The sequence below is a fragment of the Leptonotus elevatus genome, chromosome 11, assembly GCF_054856555.1.
Source record: "Leptonotus elevatus isolate MCC_2025b chromosome 11, RoL_Lele_1.0, whole genome shotgun sequence".
NCBI lineage: Eukaryota > Metazoa > Chordata > Actinopteri > Syngnathiformes > Syngnathidae > Leptonotus > Leptonotus elevatus.
Window position 1 is genome coordinate 7469425 of NC_141249.1, and position 21461 is coordinate 7490885.

General features: G+C 39.3%; 1 protein-coding gene across 3 annotated transcripts; it reads left to right on the forward strand.

Annotated features, from left to right (window-relative positions):
* Positions 1–48: 48 nt before the first annotated feature.
* On the forward strand, positions 49–20178 carry crtc1b (CREB regulated transcription coactivator 1b). Of its 3 annotated transcripts, XM_086089729.1 has the most exons (14): positions 49–207; positions 1530–1646; positions 2113–2238; positions 4930–4991; positions 5199–5293; positions 5807–5877; positions 5961–6004; positions 7210–7433; positions 7781–7932; positions 9177–9395; positions 9700–9786; positions 11868–11954; positions 12050–12224; positions 15517–20178. In XM_086089729.1, the coding sequence occupies exons 1-14, from the start codon at positions 82–84 to the stop codon at positions 15726–15728; spliced, it is 1797 nt and encodes a 598-aa protein (XP_085945855.1). In that variant the 5' UTR covers positions 49–81; the 3' UTR covers positions 15729–20178. The 3 variants fall into 3 exon arrangements, with proteins under 3 accessions (XP_085945855.1, XP_085945856.1, XP_085945857.1); XM_086089730.1 differs by lacking the exon at positions 9700–9786; XM_086089731.1 differs by lacking the exon at positions 1530–1646.
* The last annotated feature ends 1283 nt before the right edge of the window (positions 20179–21461 follow it).

The following is a 21461-nucleotide window of genomic DNA, read 5'->3' on the forward strand; positions in this document are numbered from 1 at the left end:
GCGCAGACTGTGCGTGATGACGACACCAGAAGGCCTCAACGTGGTGCGTAACGTAACATTCCATTCAGAGAAGAGGGAAAGATGGCGTCCTCTAACAATCCCCGCAAATTTAGCGAAAAAATCGCTTTGCATAACCAGAAACAGGCGGAAGAGACAGCGGCGTTTGAAGAGGTCATGAAAGACTTGAATATCACCAGAGCTGCACGGGTAAGACGTGCATAAGCCGTTTTTCGCATTTTGTTGCAACGCCGTTTGGCAGCTCTCGAATGCTGTGAAAATAAATGTGAACGTATATGCGCTAAAAGTGAACGCGTCTGTTGCAGCAACAAGAACCGTTACTCTGGATGACTATTTGACGAAAAATCTGCAAGGAAAGCATCCAATAATAAACACACCTTTTGTGCTAATTAGCCCAGTTAGTGCATTGGAGCTGAGAATGAATGTGCACCTGTCCTCTAGCTGGTTGATGCGAACAGGCACCGCTGACAGTTAATTAGCAAATGAATCGTTTGGCTTGTAAATCACGACTTTACAAAGCAGGTAATTAATTGACGATAAACTGTCGGTATTGATGGAGAACCCTGAAGGGTTTATGTTGCCAAGCCGAGCTAACGTTAGCGGCAATGTTAGTCGCCTTCTCCAGCTGTTCTCCAGCTGTGGTTTGTTTTGATCTCGTCCTCTACCTAGCGCTACATTAGCACGCTAGCACAGCACTCATTTTAAAACAGAAAAACATTGTAAATAAATTAACATTTAATTTGACATCACTTTTCATTTGAGCTGGGTTCGCATTCGACAGTTGTTGTCATGATTATCGATTCACGCCGAATAAAAATAATCCACGAATTAATAAATTCCAAGAGAAATGTGGCTTTAACAACGAATGTATGCAGTTTTATATTGAATTTTTTTTGTCTTGTAATTTTAAATGCCAAATTTGTATGGTTTTACATTATATCTCTGTCAGATTATTTATGATAAATAAAACAAATTTAAAAGTATATTTGAATTTGTTCTTATTTAAGGTGACTTAAAAAAAGTGATTTCAAATTGCGAAATCCAATATTTTGTCTGCATTCTTGGAAATATAGTTTGCTTCAGTGTAAACATCAGTTGTAATCAAATGTTAGTCACCATTGTTAAAAAAAAAATTTGGTCTCTGCGTTTCCATTGGACGGGACATCATTTCATTGCATTAGATCATATTATTCCATGTTGACTGGCTGGAGAGCACTCCATCCTTGTGTTAGCATGAGCCTAAATTAATTTGGTCTGTTGCAAATAATTCTGACCATATTAACAGTTGTCAGGCATTAATAGACATGAGTTTACTTACTATGGAAGATCTTGTCTGAAATGATTGACATAACATCCTCATCTGCCTGATGTCATCAGGTTTCATCTGTCAGGTAATCAATGCATTATCTTTAACTGGGGACTAGTAGGCATCATTCATTTATTTTGCATTACTTTTTGTACCGTCAGACCCGCCATGCACTCATGCTGTCATGCAATTTTACTTTGCACAGTTGCAGTTACAGAAGACCCAGTATTTGCAACTAGGGCAGAATCGTGGACAGTACTATGGAGGCTCACTGCCCAATGTCAATCAGATTGGGAATGGCAACATTGACCTGCCTTTTCAGGTGAGCCCTTAGCCTTTCTCAGCTGGTTTGTTTTTGTCCAGAGAAACCTTCAGGAAAAATAATGAATGGTATATAATTGGGTTTAATAAAAACAAAAAGCAATCCAGTCTTAGATTGGACTTTTTTTTTCTTAAAAAAAAAAAAGCTAAACAGTTGCTTTGGTGGACCAGGAGTTCTTTTGGATCTTGTGGTTCACAATGAAACAGAAGCAAGATGTTACCATCAGTTCTTCACTGCATTGGAATTTGGTTTTCAAAAATTGTAGTGTATCATTGCTTGTCATGGCTTTCCATTCTAAGATACATTTGCCAGCTCAAGCTTCAGTATGGGCCCCATGGCTTGACTCATTTTGAAATTAACACATTTGCACCATTAGTCCTGAGACCTTTCTGGTATATTTTGGTATGTTGTTGTGTGAGATAGCTTCATTATTGCCCTCAGTGACCTGTGAGTGTGTTCCCCCTAGAATTCTGTGTTGGACACCAGTCGTACAACAAGGCACCACGGTTTGGTGGATCGCGTTTACCGTGAACGAAATCGCATCACATCTCCCCACCGCCGACCTATTTCAGTTGACAAACACGGACGACAAATATCCTTTTTTTATGTATATGCTATGAAAGTAAAGTATTGTCATTTGCTTAGCTTGAACAGATACAGTCATTCTACATAAATCCATGTATGGATCCAATGTTCAGCAAAGCCAAAACCACTCTGAATTGAGTCATAACACTGGATTTGTATGAGTTGAATTAGTCCACAGTCCAGTAACAGCTCATGTACCAAATGGATTCTAAAAATGTACCAAAGATTAGTGCTATGTGAAAGAAAAATTATCGTAGTGTGGTATAAAAAGTCTACCGTAACATAACTCTCCATAGTTTTTTATCTTATTATTTATGTGTTGGGTATTGGATCGGGTTATTTCTGTTACTGCACTGATGTAGCATCTGAGACTGCAACCCAACAACAGTCAACTTTTTATTACGTCATTTTTGTGCCTCCAAGTATGACAAATCAAGTTACACTAAATCCAACTATTACACAAATGTAATAACTGGATTAAGTGTGAGTTGATTGGTCATGCCTGAGTGCAGGCATATGTTGAAAAGGCGACTGTCAATTGTTTTTTTTATTACGCCGCCTCAGGAAGAAAAATATTTTTGCACCCCCTCAACTCTCCGCCATGACTACAAATAGTATGATTTGTCAATAAAATTGTTGTAAGTACACTTCTGTACAGGCGCTAATTATCCACCACTATTTGAGAAGTACTGGGTTATGCTCAACGTTGCTCAAGTGTGAGCTGAGTTCACTAAACACGTACGAATTTGAGATTTGACACAACAGTGACTTTAAACACATTACACCTTGTACGCTACGCCAATATTTTATGAGACATGATTGAAGTTTAATGTAATGCAGCAAAGCCTCTACTATGTGGTAGCATTTTTACATCACCTGCAAATACTTGTTAACAGCACTGCTAGTGAAACATGATTGTAAACAAGCTTAGCAGAGAACAAAGTGGTAGCATAGCCCACTTTGTTGGTGCTGAAGAGAGAACCGCAATCCCATTGTTTTTTTTGTTTGTTTAAAAAAAAGAAAAGAAGTCATAATGCCAAACGTTGGCTATTTTCTACCACTACAAGACATGACATGAAGAACTGTACAAAGACGGCATGAAGTTGTGACAAATATGGAAAGATACGATCAAATCAACAGTCATGAAAGGGAGGGCGCAGTACATGGCACAATGCTACCTAGTTACTGGTAAACTGTCTTTCTCAGATCTCTCAAACTTGAAATAGATGACCAGCTTTTCCTGTCTCTCAACGCACTAAACGCATGAAACATTAAAACAAAAAATTACGTTGTTATAAGAGGTTTAATTTCCTGTTCCAACAAGCTGCCAAAAAGATGTTCCTAAAACATAACCTCTGAAGCTTTCATTAGAATTTTTACTGGTTTAATGATATGCATGCTTGAATGTAGAAGTAATTAAATGATTACTCAACAACTAATCAATTATCAAATTAATAGGAAAGTAAGATATCACTTTTTTCAGACCAATACCACTACGAGTACTGAACTCTTGACTGCTGTAGTCACCAATACCGATACCAAACACCTATACCACTAATACTTTTGATACATAGCCCCCCCACCAATAAAATAAATATAATAAAATAAAATAAAAAATAATGACAGATTGTTTTAAATAAAGACCTATATTTCCCAATATAGTATTTTTCATTAAATTTGTGTGAAATTAATGCAATTTTCTATTAAATTTTTAGGACAGCCGATACTGGGATTGGCCACTGTCAAAAGTTCAGATACCTTGTACCTTGAAATAAGGCTAGGTATCGGCCCGATACAATACCTGGTCACTCATGCCAACAAATTAATCCAATTATTTTTGAGAACCAATTAATTATTTAGATATCTTTTTGTAATTTAATTTTTTTTCCAAATGCTCTGAAATTCAGCTGGTGTTTAAAAACTTTGTTTTTACTTTGGAAAACAATGGTCTACATTTTTACCTATTTTCTGACACGTTAGGGACCAAACCACCAAATCATGATTAATGTTTTCTGCAATGTTGATTTGAAATAATGTCCTGGTTTTGAACATAAGAATGGAAATCTAAACATGTTTTGTTTTTAAATCCGGTAAAAAAATAATCCAATAGATTCAAAAATGATTAAAATAGTAGTATGTTGTGATTGTACTCGAATGTTAGTTGAAGTACTTTATTGTATTTCTTTAAATTCTTTGAATGCTTTATTACATTCCTTGAAAAGTGGTGGTATTACCGCTTTAATGGTATTTTTCTATTCCACTATCAAATTTTTTGTGCATTAAATTTTTTTTAAATAATTTTATTTTCTGAATGAAATAAGAGAAACTTGCCACGATGTTCATGTATCATTATGACGTTATAAATGTACCTATTTTGGAATATAAAATTATGTCTCTCACACAGCAGCACTAACCAAGAATAGAGTACTAAACATTGAATATTGTTTTATATTCTTCAAATGTTGTTTTCCCACAGAAAAATGTCTTCCCCTGTGTGAATAGGGGGATACTTAGCATTACGGTATGCTTCTGTTACTCTTCTAGCTCAAACCGTTGTATTTTCGTTCTTGAAGCTAACAAACACTTGTGTGGAATAATGTTGTTGATTGGCTCTATTTGGCCTAATGAGCCAAGAGGCAAAATTAAGATCTGGACAATTTTTCATTCCTTCTTCTTTATTAGCCCTAACTCGATTCACATCGACAGCTGCCCCTACAGCTCAGTTTACCTCTCCCCGCCACCAGACACAAGCTGGAGAAGGTAAGCAATCTCCCCTTTGCCATTTTCCAGAATGAAACCCAGGACAGGCAATATTGCAAAAATTAAATTACATGAGGCTCAGCTGCACGCAAGCTGTGCTTTGGGCAATATAGTGTATTTGTAAGGGAGCAATTGTTTTTATAGGTAGGATGTTTTAAATACACTATGCTGCCATTGAGAAAAGACGAAACCTCATCTCTCTTACAGGACAAATTCAGACTCTGCCTTACACCAGAGCACCATGAATCCCAAACCTCAAGAGGTGTTTGCCGGCGGATCACAGGAGCTTCAACCTAAACGAGGTAATGGATTATGTGGTCGCATAAACTCCACAACTGCTGTTATTAATTCATTGCCGCAGTCCTCATGCACAAAATGTCACAAAGCCGCATGGTCTACTTAAGCGGGTGCAGATCGCGACCAGTCGTCAAATATTTAGTTAGCTGTAAAGATACAGCCCGCTGCTTCAGCGTGCTGCTGCTTCTGTATTTGGCCTGTCTCCAGAGGAGTGGAATCTCTGAATGGAGCTGACTCAAGGTGATGGAGAGAGGCCGATCAATAATTCACTGATATTCCATGGATTGTGTGCGAAGCCTTGATAGAGTGAAACCTTAATTGGTTGGCATCCACCCAGTCTGCCTGGTGGTCACCTTGCTATTTTTAGGCTCCCTAGAATCATGAGCACAGCACCGTAATCTGCCTGACTGGCCGGGATATTGATGACTCATTTCTGGCCCTGATGTGAATCATTGTGTGTTTTGTCATAGCAAGCAACTGTGTCTGGATGTTTGACTAATTAGTACTGCTGCTAACAGTGCCTGGGACGGAGAGCTTGGAGACAAATGCAGACAGCGATGCACAGGAACAGCTGTGGGATGACACAAAGGTACGAATGGAAAAGGGAAGGGCTAGTTTGTTTATTTTATGTTAGTTCACATATACCAATCTTGAGGTATGTCCTGTCTTCAGGGGGATTCACCAAACCACAACACATGTGATGTCCCAGGAATCAAGTGAGTGTCTATCATACATTGCATTCTCTTCTTCTTGGAGATTGAATCTTTGTCAGAGAGGACTTTCTCAAAAGTAAGGGTGTCAAAATGATCGCGTTAACTTAAAGAGCCTTAAACAGCACTAATTCTTTTAACGCTCGATTAACAACCGCCCCTTATTTGGAAAGCCTCTACTGAAGGGAATTCCTGTCATGGCGCAGCAGAAACGTCTACGTTAAAATTACCCAATAGAAAAACACTGGAGCTAAAACACACAATGTTAAAGGGGCAGAATGTAAGTGTGGAGGAGCCATTTGGACTGTGTAACACTGCCGCCGGTTCTTTGCTGTAATAGAACGCACTCGTTAGCAACGAGCTAGGTTGTTCCAGCTCTCCAAGAGGTGTCCGTGGCACTCTCAAACCCTGTGAGAACCAAGAGCCGAATGGATGCCGTCTTGTCAGTTGGAGTGACCTCAAGCCACTTGATCTTTAGATGTGAGGCGTAGTTTATTCAACAACTCCAGAAAATAGCTCGTAAGTGTAACACATAGTCGTGCTCTATCTTAGCTCGCTCGCAGCAGAGTGGCTCTAGCTTCAGGCTTGCAGTAAAGCGGTGTCACTTTACAATCAATGCGCATCCAAGAACTTAACAAAATAAAAGCATTCAACGTCGTTCAAAGGAGTCACTATAACACAATTTAGCAGTAATAAATTAAATAATAATGCATATATTTGTGGGGACTGGCGTCAAGTTGTATTTTAATTTTTTTTTAAATGCAGAAGTTCGCAAGTTACTTCGTATTAAAAATGAGTCAGCTCCTAATATGAAAAGAAAAATGCACTGAGCTGTCACCATTGTCTTACAAATGCAATTATGCCATGTAGTGACAGAACAATTACCAACACAAATCAATGTCACACTCCCAAAAAAAAGTATGTATTATTATGAAATTACTGATTTAATGACTGAAAAAATGCAACCATATTTCTATTAGGTTTTCTATTGGGTTTTCATTTCTTCCCACTTTTATGTTAACAAGAGTATGAAAATTTTGAAAAAAATATTGTACACTTTATTATAAATTTAGATTTAATTGAGATATACAATGTGCTCTTAATCATAAGTTCACTATTGAAGTCATGCGATTAACTACGATTAAAAATTTAAATTGACTGACACTTCTACGAGTCAAAAGTAATGTTTTGTTGTAAAAATGTTTTTGTAGCATTTTCCCATCACCGGACCAGGAATTGAACCCAGCGGTGCTGCCTGCTGCACACAACACAGGCGGCTCATTGCCTGATCTCACCAACATTCAGTTCCCTCCACCGCTGTCCACCCCGCTGGACCCTGAAGACACAGTTGCCTTCCCGTCCCTCAGCTCGTCCAACAGCACAGGCAGTCTGACCACCAACCTCACCCATCTCGGCATCAGCGCTGCCAGCCATGGTATCAACTGCAACAAATTATATTTTCTTAATTTTATTTTAATTTATTTACATTTGTATTAAAATGTATATATTTCAATTCATTTGTATTTATTTTTATTTTTATTATTATTTTTTTTTTACATAAACAGCACAATATTTTCGAAACAATAACAGCAGAAGTTCACTTTGGCTGATGTGTAAACTGTTGACTTTTGCTCTTCATGCACTGCAATTTCTGCATATGAATCAATATGTACAGTATAGCGCTGCAGTTGTTTCTTGTACAATCTGTACTTTTGTGCAGGGTGTGGGAACGCTACTGTTTTCTGGATTCTTACAAATGCGTTTTAAAAAAAATTCTCCCAGGCATCTCTCCGACCTCTCAGCCCTCCATGACTGTAACAGAACAGCGCCGCCAGCCTCCCGTGGTGCCACTTACACTAACCACCGACCTCCATCTTCAGAAGTCCACACAGCAGTTGTCGCCCACCCTCTCCTCACCTGTTAACATCACACAGGTGACATTTTGCTCGCTTGCCTTGACTTTTGGACTGGACTCTTCTTATTGGTTGAATTTATTGTGTTTATTCTTGTGTTCCGAAAATATTCAAAGATTACTTTGTTAGGGATGTTTGATCGTAATTTTTCTGACTGATACCAGAACGAGTAGTCAGTCCGACACCAAGTCCCGATTAGCCTGGCAAGCCACACCCACTTTCTTGAAAAATAAAGTGGGTCTGGACAGGCATCCATATACAGCGCTTCGGCACAGAAAATAGGCCGGTCAATCAAATTTGTCTATTCGCGTTGATGTCGTCTTCGCTAACGCTGTTCCAATATCAAAACAGAGTGACTCCTGACACCATGAATCTTCAATTTTTTCCCACAACAATGGCATAAGTCTTTCACTACTGTTTCTCTTCGGCTGGTAGCCATTTTGGATTTTTACTCTAAAATAAAAAAGAAATACTTCAACAAGTCGCTTTTCGCGCATCGGTTCAATTCCACTGTCTGTTAGCTTAGGTTTGCCCCACCTCAGAAAATGCGACTGATAGGGCGGTTGACCAGACTCACTCTCCTGCAAAGCTGCGAGTGAGTAGTGCGATAAGATTACATATCCTAGCGGTATGTAAATTTATGAGCACAACTTGTGTCATAATATCCAGTGAAAACATGCAACGTGGTATCTAGCCTGTCATCGTTTAGTCGCAAAACCTGTTTCCAGAGGCAAATTTTGCATTTTTCTTTCATCAATAATCTTTAAAAAATCCACCTCCCCCGAGCATAAAATATTTTAAAACCAAGTTTTAGGCCTTTATTTTTTTTTCTAATTTCTTGCTTTTTTTTTCTTAATTCAGGTTTATTTTTGCACTTTTTACTAAAAGTAGATGTATGGAAACCCACCTAAAGAAAGACGTATATATCCCACTATAGCATATTTCCTTGAAATTGCATGAAATTAATAGCAATTTTCTATTTTTCCGGTTTCTAAATTCTAGTTCCTGATTATAAAACGCCACAAGGGGGCGGTGTAACGAAGTACCGATACCTTGAAATAAGGCTGTGTATCGACCCGATAGCGATACCTGGTATGCATTTGTAATTGATGTGGATCGACAACCAGTAACTAGAGTAAGAATCTGTCATCGCACAGTGTAGTGTACAGTAAATAATGGAATGGGAGCGCTCATGAGGTGATTAGAGATTCCTGAGATAACTTCTCAATTCAAACCATGAAATACTTTTGCTACTTTTCCTATAGATCTTTCCAACGGAACAGCAAACCCTGGAGCAACAGCTTTCCCAGTTCCCCCTTTTCAACCATCTGACTGCTCAGGCCCAGGCTCAGTTGCTCAGCGACCTGCAGAAACAGCCGCCGCAGGGTATCCAGCTCATCACCCTGCCCAGTCTTCCCTCCACTGGAACAGGCACTGCCAACAGCCCATCCCCGGACAGCCAGACCACAGCCAGCATCAGCTCGGTAAGACGGCAAGAAACCCAATGTCGGGTACTCTAGAATTACAGAGAACAAAGATCATCACGTACTGTACTGGATCTTAAATTTCTTTCAACCACAGCTTTTTCGGCATGATAGAATGTGTGGCTTTTATTGTACAATCACATTTGTAAAGACCACTGATGAAGCGGAGTATCTACAAAGTCATTTTGCTCTTAGTGAACGTTCCGTCATGACTGAACGCTTTTCTGAAGCCACCTCGCGTCGTCGAGATTTGTGTGTGACTAGCATGGATCTTAGCGCTCGCTAACCCTCTTCCCTCCAACAGTATCGCAATCAGACTGGCTCACCAGCCACTCAGTCTCCAACCTCCCCAGTCTCCAATCAAGGCTTCTCCCCCGGCGGCTCGCCTCAAGTAAGAGCCCACCCAGCAAGCTAGCTGCTTTTTGGGGAAGGGCTTTGTTCCTGGGGGGGAAGCTAATACTTGATAGGCTGCTTTTCATCCTTTTGCATCAGTCATGGTGTACACATCTCATTTCCTCATCACAATTGTCACAGTTTGCTGTGCATGACACTACGGCCAGTTTGTTGATAAAGGTCCTGAGCTTTAGACTTCCTCAAAGAGCCGTTCATCTTTTCCTCGTTATTTGGAACTCACAAACAGATGTATTTTAGCAGGTAGTTGGAGCCCAGTTCTCGGTTAACATCTGCTATTCGCATAAACATAAACATCTCTATCTCTTTTGGGAGAAAGTCATCACCTTTTCCGTAAAACATTTGGTAGAGGGATCAGGGATCTTCCATGTGTTTTTACACTTAATCCTTTCACAGCAAAGGGTGGTATAAAGGAAGGAAAGCAACTTTGGGACTACTAGTTAAGTTAAGGTAGATTTTATGTTGTTGGCAAATTTTAGTTTTTAACATAATCTATGTATTTCTGCATCTTATTATAATAACTTAAAAAGGACAGTTCGTATATATTTTTTTTATTTTTCAATGTTAATTTATTTTGAAAATCAGCTATTTCAATAATATGCAAAAAATAAAAATAAAGTTCTGTCACATCAACTTACATTTTAAAATGTAATTGTAGTTCTGGTAAACAGTAATTATATTATCCTTACAAGAGGCTGACATGTTTTACCACCATCTTTCTGCTACAGATACTCGAAGGAGACAAATGTAATAATTGGTGGAAAGACAGTCACGCAGAGTTGACTATTTGCAACTCTTAGCTCATCATATGTCCTTTTAAGGTCAAATTCCAGTATTATTTAGGTAGGGTGGTGCTCCTAATCAAATTGCACGGCCTCAAATTGACCAATTTGTTGCTAAGGCTTGGCAGCCTAATAGAGGGGGAAAAAGATGCAACCTCTAGTTGGTGTAATAATTGTATTGAAGAGCTACAGTGTATTAACTTGGGTGATATAACAAATTAAGGTGAATAAAGGGCACATAAAAGAAACGTAAAAAGGGTTCATGGGACGTCATCTTAATCAAAAGAAATGAATAACCTCCCTTTTGCATGACTCTCACCTGATAACTATTATAGAAGCTACCACTTCTTAGGCTACATTTGCATGTTGTCAATATACGGGTAAGGTCAAAATTCTGGTTTCTGAACCATTTGGAATAACCCATTTACAAGCGTGAGCAGTTTGCTCCCATATACGTGGTCAGTGTGATCAATTGGCATATTCCTATCTAAAGCGCGAATAGAACTCTTTTTTGCTTCTTACTTTCTATCGTTAATATATTCATGTCTTTCGCCACAAAAATAATAAAGTTGTCAGGCCTTACATAACTGAAAGGATTATTGACTGCATGTAAAATGAGTCTAAGAATCTTGTCATAGTGGCCTAGTTGTAGTCCCTGCCTATTTGTGCTGTCAGTAGTGATTTCATCAGCCCTCAGCCCAAGTTCCATTTGAGTTAAACTGATTCATCTGTGTCAGTTCAAGAACCCTGTTGCACTGTACTTATTGTCATTCCAAACCAATATGATCAGAATAGTGATAGTGGTCTTGTGGAGGGACACACTACTGGAATTTCCCCTTATCAAATGTCTTTCCTGTGCCATGAAGAGGCCTGCTGAGGTCAGTGCAACACGGCAATACCGTGTTTGGTCTCCAACAGTTGGCCGGATAAACAAGCACGTCATATTCGGGCCTCACGTTCCGCTAATGTCATTTTGTGTTTGATTGCATCCACGCAAAAGTGTGTTGAATCTTAAACCTTGTCAAGGACACTACCTGTTCATTTCATTCATCTCTTGCTTTCTTTTGGAAAAGTCCGATCACTGACAGGCCTCCTCATGAGTGTCACCCGCTTCTGTCACTGCTCAGTGCTATAGTTGTGACACCTTTCGCTTGCATTTTCTGTTGCTTGGAGTGTCTGCTTTAAGCCTGGATAACTTTACATATGACCAATTTGACTTTTTATGTGTTGATGGTGTTCTTTACATCCAGCTTGAATTGTGTGGCTCTTCTTCTTGCAGCACATTCCTGTGGTGGGCAGCATATTTGGCGACTCCTTCTACGATCAACAGGTGGCATCGAGGCAGACCAACGCTCTGTCTCACCAGGTGCCTTTTCCCACTATCCTCAATACATAGCAGTGGACACAAACAGACGTTTGGGGCATTTCGATGACCTTTTAAATGTACTCAATCTCTTAAAGTTGGAGCAGTTCAACATGATTGAGAGCCCCATAAGCTCTACCAGCCTGTACACGCAGTGCTCCACCCTCAACTATACTCAAGCCGCCATGATGGGTCTCAGCGGCGGCAGTCTGCAAGACTCGCAGCAGCTGGGCTACAGTAGCCATGGCAACATTCCCAACATAATCCTAACAGGTAAATTGTGCACTTCTCACACTGTGCCACTTTTGCACTACCACAGAGTGCTAAGGACCTCCGGTGTTCTTTGTTAATGTTCTTTCACTTGCAGTCGCTATCTCATCCACTTAAGCTGTGGGAAATTGGAATACAATATTTTGTAAAACCAAAAGTACAAGGATTTAAAAAAAGATCCAGTCCATACTGGAATGACTTCATTTGTATGACAGGTTCTATTTAAGCAATTTCTTGTTTGAACAGGATCGGACTTCAGTGTGGTCAGTGAAAATAATTCATCTTTACAAAAAATGTGATTAGCCTCCCTAACCTGTAATTCATGATTTAACAAGGGAAAAGTACTTTTTCCACACAAGCCCAGGTAGCTTTAAATTGTTATTTTTAAATGCAATTTATGTTTACTTATCTTTGTCTGATATTTACATTTGTGTGATGATAAACATTAGAGTGGGGAAATATGTATTTGATAACAGAGCTAATACGTTTTCACCGCAGTGGACATTAACATGAGCATCAATGCTAATGCTAATACGAGAATTGTGATGACTGATTATGTAAAAAAATAGAATGGCAATAACCATCATAATGACAGAATCACAGTTGTTCTCATTGTATCATCAAAATAATTTTGTAACTATCGCTGCATTGCTATATATTTCTTGCACAATACTATAATACCTGAGGTCAGAAGTTTACTAACACTCTATTAGTATTAAGTTTAGGCTTTTAATTATATATTAACCTTTTTTTATGGTGGTGGTGTTATACAATGTTTTTTTTTTAAATAGCATGTACAATTTAGAAAAAAAAGAATCAGGGTAAAAATTACATTTTTAAAATTAAGACTTTCATAACTAACATCTACAAATCGCTGTTTTGAGTCCATCCATGTCAAACACATCTTTAATATGCTGTCAATCATGATCACTAACAAGATGTTGTTGTTTTTTTAATGGGGACATTCTAGAACCTTTGGGACCATTTACCAAAAGATTTAGGTAATATACGTAATGTATATACTTTTTGTTCACAGCTGGTCACTGTGATATCACGAATCATAATCATATGTTATCACCCAGCCCTACATTTATTGCCCGTTGGATGACAATTGACAGGGTGGGGGGCTGACGTAAATGCTCCGGCCTGGTCCCAAATGGTTAGGGACCACTGCAGTAATTACCTTCAATAGGACGTTGGGAACATTCCCCTGCCAACATGGCCGCCACGGCCCATCAAGGCATATCTGTTAACTTTATTGAGTCTGTGTTCGATGTAGTCTTTCTGTTGAATGTGCCACAATGCCAGTAAACCACAACAATGGCAAGTTTTGGAACCAGAAGACTTTGAAATCGACTTTACTGTACACAGGGATTTTTTTGAGTGGACTGCACTATTACGGCATTATTTTCTGTCCGTTAAATCGGGATCCATTAAATGGAGGATCCACTGTAATTCCTGTCTCTTCTTCAATTTTATTAGAGTGGGGTGAAAAATTGTTCAATATCCTGTTCAAGCCTGGCTCCTACACAACTATTGATTAGTTTGTACAACCCCTAATGTACGCTAGATAATTCCTATCTGGGAAAAGAAGAGCTCAAATCAATCATGAAATCTTAATGACATTCATGTCCATGATGAGTGTATGTAAAATTCTGACCACAAACAGTGAGTTCACTAAAACCAATGACCCTGACACCCAAGGTGATCTTGTTAGAACTAGAAATTGTACTCAGGTTTTTGTACAGCATTGTTAATCACACAGTGCCGTGCATTTTGAATTGTTATAGATCGTGTTCGTTCTTCATATCAGTTACAAAATCTTTATTAATTTCATGTAATGCTAATTAGGGATGTTCGACACCACTTTTTTCAGACCGATACACGTACGTCTACTCAATCCTTCAGTAGTTACGATACTATGTACCAATATCACTAAAGAAGAGAGAAAACTGAGGCACTCAAAGGTGTTCCAAGTAAAAGGCCTTTATTGCCACATGGCCAGTTGATTAAAAATTGCCACCGCGTTTCGGCTTTGTCAGGGCAAGCTAAAAAGGACTGTCATACAAATGCTTATATAGAAGTTGGTCACATGTTCACAGTGGGATGGACACACAGTCAGCTGGTACTCCTCATCCAATCAGCAAGCAACAACCAGCAATACTTTTAAAAGTCAATAGTAATAAAAATGAAACGCAATATACGATTTACAATATATAATGTACAATTATTTACAATGTCTTTTTCAGACGAGATCTTAAAGAAAAGGAAACTTAGTGGCTCTTAAAGTGAAGATCCAAAAAGACTGCCTCTGCAGGATTCTTTTTAATCTATCTTCTCCCCTTATCGACTCAGGTATATCACTAGTACTTTTGATGCATAACATTTTGTATTAAGCCATTGACAAATAATTGTGAAGAACTTTATATCCCAATAGCATTTTTCATTAAAATTGCATGAAATAAATGGCAATTTTCTATTACCTTTTTCCTTTTGTTCATAATTTAAAAAAAAAAAATTGTAGAGCGCAATAAAATAAATTTAAATAAATAAACAAAATGGAACATTTCAGTGGCCAGAAAATGTCCCAATACAACTTTGAATGGATACTGGTATCGGCCACTGTCGTGAGTACCCGTTGGGGCTGTTACCTTGAAATAAGGGTGGTTACTTTCCAAGCAATGGTGATGCATTAAAGGGGATGTCAACAACAACAAAATATTGACAATAATATGTTCTATGCAGCCCCACTAATCTAAATACGGTATTCTGGTTAATATATGAGTTAAGAAGCAAAATCCGGCAGTTTTGATCAATATCAGAAGGCGGCCATTTTGCCACTTGCTGAAAATGACATCACAGTTTCTCAGGTAACAACCAATCACAGCTCAGCTTCAAAAAACAGGTGAGCAGTGATTGGCCGTTGCCTGAGCCCTGAGCAACTGTGACGTCATCTTCAGTCGACAGCAAGTGGCAAAATGGCCGCCCCCTGAGATTGGTCAAAACGGCTGGATTTTGCTGCATAACTCATATTCCACAAATGTAATCCGAATGTCATGTTTAGACTAGTGAGGTCACATATGACATATTATTGTCAAACAGTGTTGAAGGTTGACTTCGCTTTTAACCCCAAATTGTACTGGTAGTTTTTGACTGCAGTACTTACTTTTCCTTGTCATACTTTTTGGGGGTATAATTTTATGGTCAATGTCTGATTCCATCACTGGGTTAAAGAAGCAGCAGTTTGTTGTGCCCCGTGCACACCCACATGTCTCTTTGATGTCACACATTGCAGTCACAGGTGAGTCTCCGCCGAGCCTCTCCAAAGAGCTCACCAATTCGCTGGCAGGCGTTGGCGACGTCAGCTTCGACGCGGACTCTCAGTTCCCCCTGGACGAGCTGAAGATCGACCCCCTGACCCTGGATGGGCTGCACATGCTCAACGACCCTGACATGGTGCTGGCCGACCCCGCCACCGAGGACACCTTCAGGATGGACAGGCTGTGACGTGAGCCGCTTGGCTGACTGGCGGCGAGCAACAAGAAGATAAAACACTGGAAGGTGTGAATGGAGGAGAGACAAAGGGCAGGGTTGAAGCCCTCTCCCTTGTTGCATGGCCATCCAGCGGTCCGACCTCGCCCTCCACTCGGTAAAAGCCCTTTGACCCGATGACGCGCCACCAAAAGACTGCAGGGAAAAGGACGTCCTGTGGCTTCCGGGGAATGGCCTGGCTGTCCTTTTGAAAAGAGATTGGTCGCTCAGCGCTTTGGCTAGCACGGCTGTGTTTACAGTGTACCATTAAATGCCACATATTTTCCAAAAATGCACATTTCTTTCCTGTTCATATTCACTTTCATATTTGTTTTTATTTATATTTGCTGGTGTAGCAGGAAGCTGCAGAGACATTGGACTAAAGCATACGTATCATATTGGTCATGTTCAAAGGAGAGAAAAAAAAAAAGCTGTTGCTTTTCCTGCCTGCATCCAATTTTTCGGGTATTCAACAGCTATCACACTCAAAGCTTTATTTTTGACAACCAAATGTTTGTTTTTCGTTTTTTTAATCATGTACTGTGTTTTGATGCCGTTTGTATTGATGTGTTTTGTTTATTTATTTTGTTTGAATGTTTTTCGTCTGGTTTCATCCGATGCCAAAATGCTCTCTGTGGGCGTAGTGTAAAACTGCACTGATGTAATTTGTTTATTTATGACTTTTGAATATGTTTCAATCGTGTGTGTGTGTGTGTGCGCGTGATTACGCTACTTGTTTAATGAAGGAGTGCAAAACCTCCCCATAGTTGCTCTTCAGTGTTCGACGTGCCATATTTGTTGCTGTAGGCCAGAAGTCACACCTTATGCCGGAAAACATCGGCTCCAAAAGCAGGGTTGTTTTTAGAAGATCAGGTATAATCACGTAACTGGAAAGCGTAATTAATGTTCTGAAAACGAAAGAAGCCAACAGACTGGTCTTTCAGGGAAGAAAGCTGTCTGTTGTGAAACTGGCGAACTCTCAAATCTGAAATCTTTTTGAAGTCGTCACTGTGAAAATCACCTGATTTTGCCTTACATGAGTATTCTACTGTTAAGTGTCTGATGTGACAGCATATTTTCGTAACTTCTTGTAACTTTTTCTTGTATTTGACAGAGGCATATGTTTTGTTCAGTGCTATTTGTGATTATGTTGTGTAAGGTCTAACAAATCAATGTACTGTATTTTGTAGCGGTACACTTTATAGCCAAATTATTGACATTTTATTAAGTGGACGATGGGGGGAAAAATATGTAAAAGGGGAGGAGCGCAAATATGGGGAGGCTTTTTGCTCCTTAAAAGGGAAGCTCTAACAAAAACACTGTTCAACGTTACCACATGAGGCAAATGGGCGTTTATTCCTAGGAAATATTTGCAGTACCTCTATTGAGTGTCTTAACATAGAAAACTGAAAGGCGAGCATAAAATGGTCTTTCTAGAAACATATTTAGAGAAATATTTTCCATTAGTCTGAGCTCCATTTCATGTTGTAACCAACACGAATGGTGACTAAAATAATCAGGGATGTGGTTGAATCAAGAACTGTTTACAGATTTTCCAATTAATGTTTACAAAGACTTAACATCAGCTCGCTCTACATTCAGATTCAGCAGAAAACGATCCATGGTGGCCTTTTGTCAGAGTTTCCCTGAGAGTTGTTTCTCGCGCAGTGTGATCTCGTTCGGTCTATTCTAGCATTTGTGTACAGACATGCTGATCATTTGTGCTTATTACTCAACTCTTGGGATCAAGTCGCAGCGCCACAGTCGAGCGGGGGCTCACCGCAGTCTTTTTACTGTTAAGCATGGATCTGCTGGACTTTGAACAGATGTTCAGGTGGTTCCTATGCAAGCCAGACTAAAACATGACATTTAAAGGAAAAATCCATCTTGGGGGTTCCCACATACAGTCTGCCACATATCACTAGAGATGTTGTTGCTCTCATACATTTGGCTGAAACTGAGATGTCACAGAATGATATCTTTCAAACATTCAGTTTAATAGTGCTTTATAAGTTTTATAATTTTAGTTTGCTATTAGTACTTTTAGCTTTCTAAGGTCAATAAGACTTTTTTTTTTAAACTTGTTTTTCTTTTTTAAGGTCAAACTAGATAGACTTTTTTTTTTTTTTTTTACTTTAAGGTCAATCTATGCTTCTTTTTTTAAACTTTGGTGGCAAATTTTCATATGGAGACACTCAACATACTTTGTTCAGGCTTAGCTAAAATAAAATCATTAAAAATGAAAAGACTATTAAAATAACTACACCCCCACCCCCTCCCCCCCACACCACCACCAAACAAAGCCCAGCTGTATGTAACGAAAACCGGAGCTGTATTTTTCCTTTTTAAGACTGCCGTCTTCATTCATACAATCAGTGTATGTTTGAGTCAAGCTGAGCAATGGCAGCCTTTGGAACGTCTCTCATTTCTGTCTGTGATGCTGAATAATCCTTCTTGTACCTTGTACATATACACTATAGCTGAAACAATGCATGACGAATCTGACAGTTGAACCCTCTGAATGAAAGCTCGGTGTAACGTAACGCCGTCACAACGTTTCGAGGGATGCATGTAGGGCTTCTCCTGTGCAACAGTTAATTCTGTTCCCTGTTTAGTGACCTCCAAGTCTGTATTATGCTACTTCATGACTCATAAAAGAATGTACTAAGTGGGCAGTATCCTAGTCGCCAAATGACACGGGGAGTCTTGGTCAAACATTTGTTCGTTCTCTTCCTGCTGTAGCATCTCACCGCATACGAGCGAGTTTTGTCATAAGCAAAATGTGGCCAACCCTTTTTGCGCTGCAGTCTTGTCGAGGAAATGGCCGCAGGGTTCCGTCTCGCCAAGATGGCAGTTTGGCATGTGCACCGTTTGTTTTGCGTTAGTGGACCTGAAGCTTCTGCGTCGCAGGAGGCCGCATGAGCTGATACACGCTAAGCAGATTTGTATCCCATGTACGCTGTCACTCTTCTATGCTCAATTAACACCAGATATGATTGTTGTTTTTATTTGTTTCTCTGTGTTTGTTATCTATCATGTCAGGTTTTTGGGCCGTGTGAAGTGTTTTGTTCCTTCCCTCCCTGTTTTTGTGCAATGTTTAGTCCTCTAGTTGCTTGGCACTTTATTTGTGACTTCCTGGCTTTTGAACCGGGACTTATTTGCCTGATTTGAATGCTGACTGTTTCACACCAGATGTATACTCCGAAGATATTTTCATGTCAAAGAAAAGATGAATTCTCTATTTTTATTTTGTAAACTCTATTTCTGCTTGTCTTGTTGTTGTTTTTTGGTATGTGTGAAGACTTTAGGGGATGCAAATATAGAAAGGGCTTACTCTGGTGCAGCTTGCGCTCTTGTGTTGCAAAGGAACGTTGCTCCGAATGTAATTCTTGTAGGTCGTTGAAACCCCCTCCACACACGCACACACGCACACCAAATCACCTCAAGCTTTATGTTGTGGTTATCTGTTTTAAATAAGAAAAAAAAAAATCTTGGCTGGAGAATTACACAAACTGCCAGTGCTGCAATCTAACGCCATCGTTAGTGAAAGCTATGTTTATGATGTCACAACAGCATGCTTTATATCCGAATCTTGCTACACAAGATTCTTTCTGCAAGAAAACAGTGAGGATATGGTGTATTTGTTACAAAGGATTTTATTGTGTCAGAATTTGAAGGTGCTCTTCAGCTTGCTTGCTGATAGAAAGTATGCTTGAATGAATAATGTGGAACCGACACAAGTTAGGCAGCTAATACAATTTAAACGTAAGGAGAATGGCTACACAGTTCATTATGGTTTTGCAAAAGAAAACTTGTTTACCAGTTAACATTTTGTTCTTTTTTTTTTTTTTAAGGCAGGAACCCACCTGTGAGGTCGTGTATGAATTTTGCAATATTAGGTGGTTGCGGTGACATGCCAATGAAAGGAAAAAAGCGATAGAAACTGCAGGATGGACAGATCACCTCAAAGTATTGCTTTCTTGATCTTTTGGCTTACGTGCATGCTTTGGTTTGAGATGTGTCTTACCTGCAGGACTTTAGCACAACATGCACTCATTTTGGCTTCAAAGTTGATGGAGGTGAACTGTCACAAAAAGCAGAGGCAGACATTCTGTGTTTTGGAGGTGTATTCTTCAGTCGGTCTTTATTGCTTGTATGTTTTCTTTGGTCTGACTAAACGGTCCCTTTAATTCCAAGCGGTTTTCTAAAGAACTGTACAGTTCGTTCAAAAGTGGAAAAGGCTTCAGAAAATGCCGTTTTGAGTTCCTCTTAAAGCTTCTAGTGAGAATAGCATTTTAGCACTGTTGTCCTGTAAGTCGTAGTAAAGATTCTGTAGGTATTTATTTGTTGCCATGTGATTCTCCTAATGTGACCGTTTGTTTATAAGCTGAAAGAAAAATGTCAATTAAATTGAATGTGGATGACACATTTTTCTGCACATAGTCTTGATTTGCAAAATGTTCCGACTGCGAAACTCTTAACACGGCAGCGTGTGGCTGTGGACATGCATGATGTTTCAACCCTGCTGCCTATTGTCTTTTTTGTAATCTGTATTTCCAAATGCAAATTTGAAAGATTATTTTGGATATGTGCATGCTTGTGAAATGTTACGTTTGATTACCACTAAAAGCTGTTGAGTAACGAAAAAGTACGTTTGTTACTTAAGAGTGCATGTTTCCGTTTTCTTGTTAGACGTTTACATACACTCATGGACAAGAATCATTCATTTTGGGCCTTTAAATCATTGGAATAATTTCTTTTTCTGGGTGGAAACTGTCAACAGTGTCAAACACTTTCTTTTAGTACAAGAATTGGATGATCAGGGGTGTCAAACATACGGCCAGCGGGCCTGAACCTGCCCAACAGGTGGTCCGATCTGGCCTGTGAGATCAACAAAAACGGCAATTTTTCTCAAAAATTTAACTATTGTTGCTGATTTTGCCCACTGACTGCACTTAAATGACATTCTGAAACATGGCTGTTACTCAGGATTTGAATTTTAAATAATGCTCCTCCCCCCCCAAAAAATATTTCAGATTACTCTGTATTAAGTTAATAAATGGGAATAATTTCAGAAAGTACTTGTAATTATTTGCCAAAAAACACATACACAAAAAACCTCCATTATTTACAGCTTGTTATGCCACGGACATACTGGTCCGAACCACCTGGATCAATTTTGGGTGAAAGTGGCCCCTGAATTGAAATGAGTTTGACACCCCTGAGTTACTGTAAAAATAGACATGAGTGGAGGGAGCTAAAGACCATAGTTCGCCTAAATCTTTTAATACATGGTGCCAAAGGTCCTTGAATGACTTTTAAATTGAAGAGACCTGTTAACCTCTCATCGTCATGATTGATTGCAGCTGGTCGTTTCTATTTGCCAGCATAAAAAGAATATTCAACATCACTAAGCGTTGACACACCCAAATTTAACTTTAATTGATGTGAATAGTTTGAGCTTGGAAACTGCAGTTGTTTAGAATTGGATTCAAAAGACTTTCTTGACTTGTGTACATCTACAATTCTCTCTCTTAAAAGGCCCAAACTGCCAACCTCAGATCAAAGCAAATAAGTTTGGATGTTCAGGAACCACCAAGGCTCAAGCCTGTCCTGAACTGTAAACTACTGAAACACTTGTGTCCTCACAACTATAGTTTTATATCACCATGGACCAAGAAAGAAGCCCCAGATGTGAAATGGCCACAT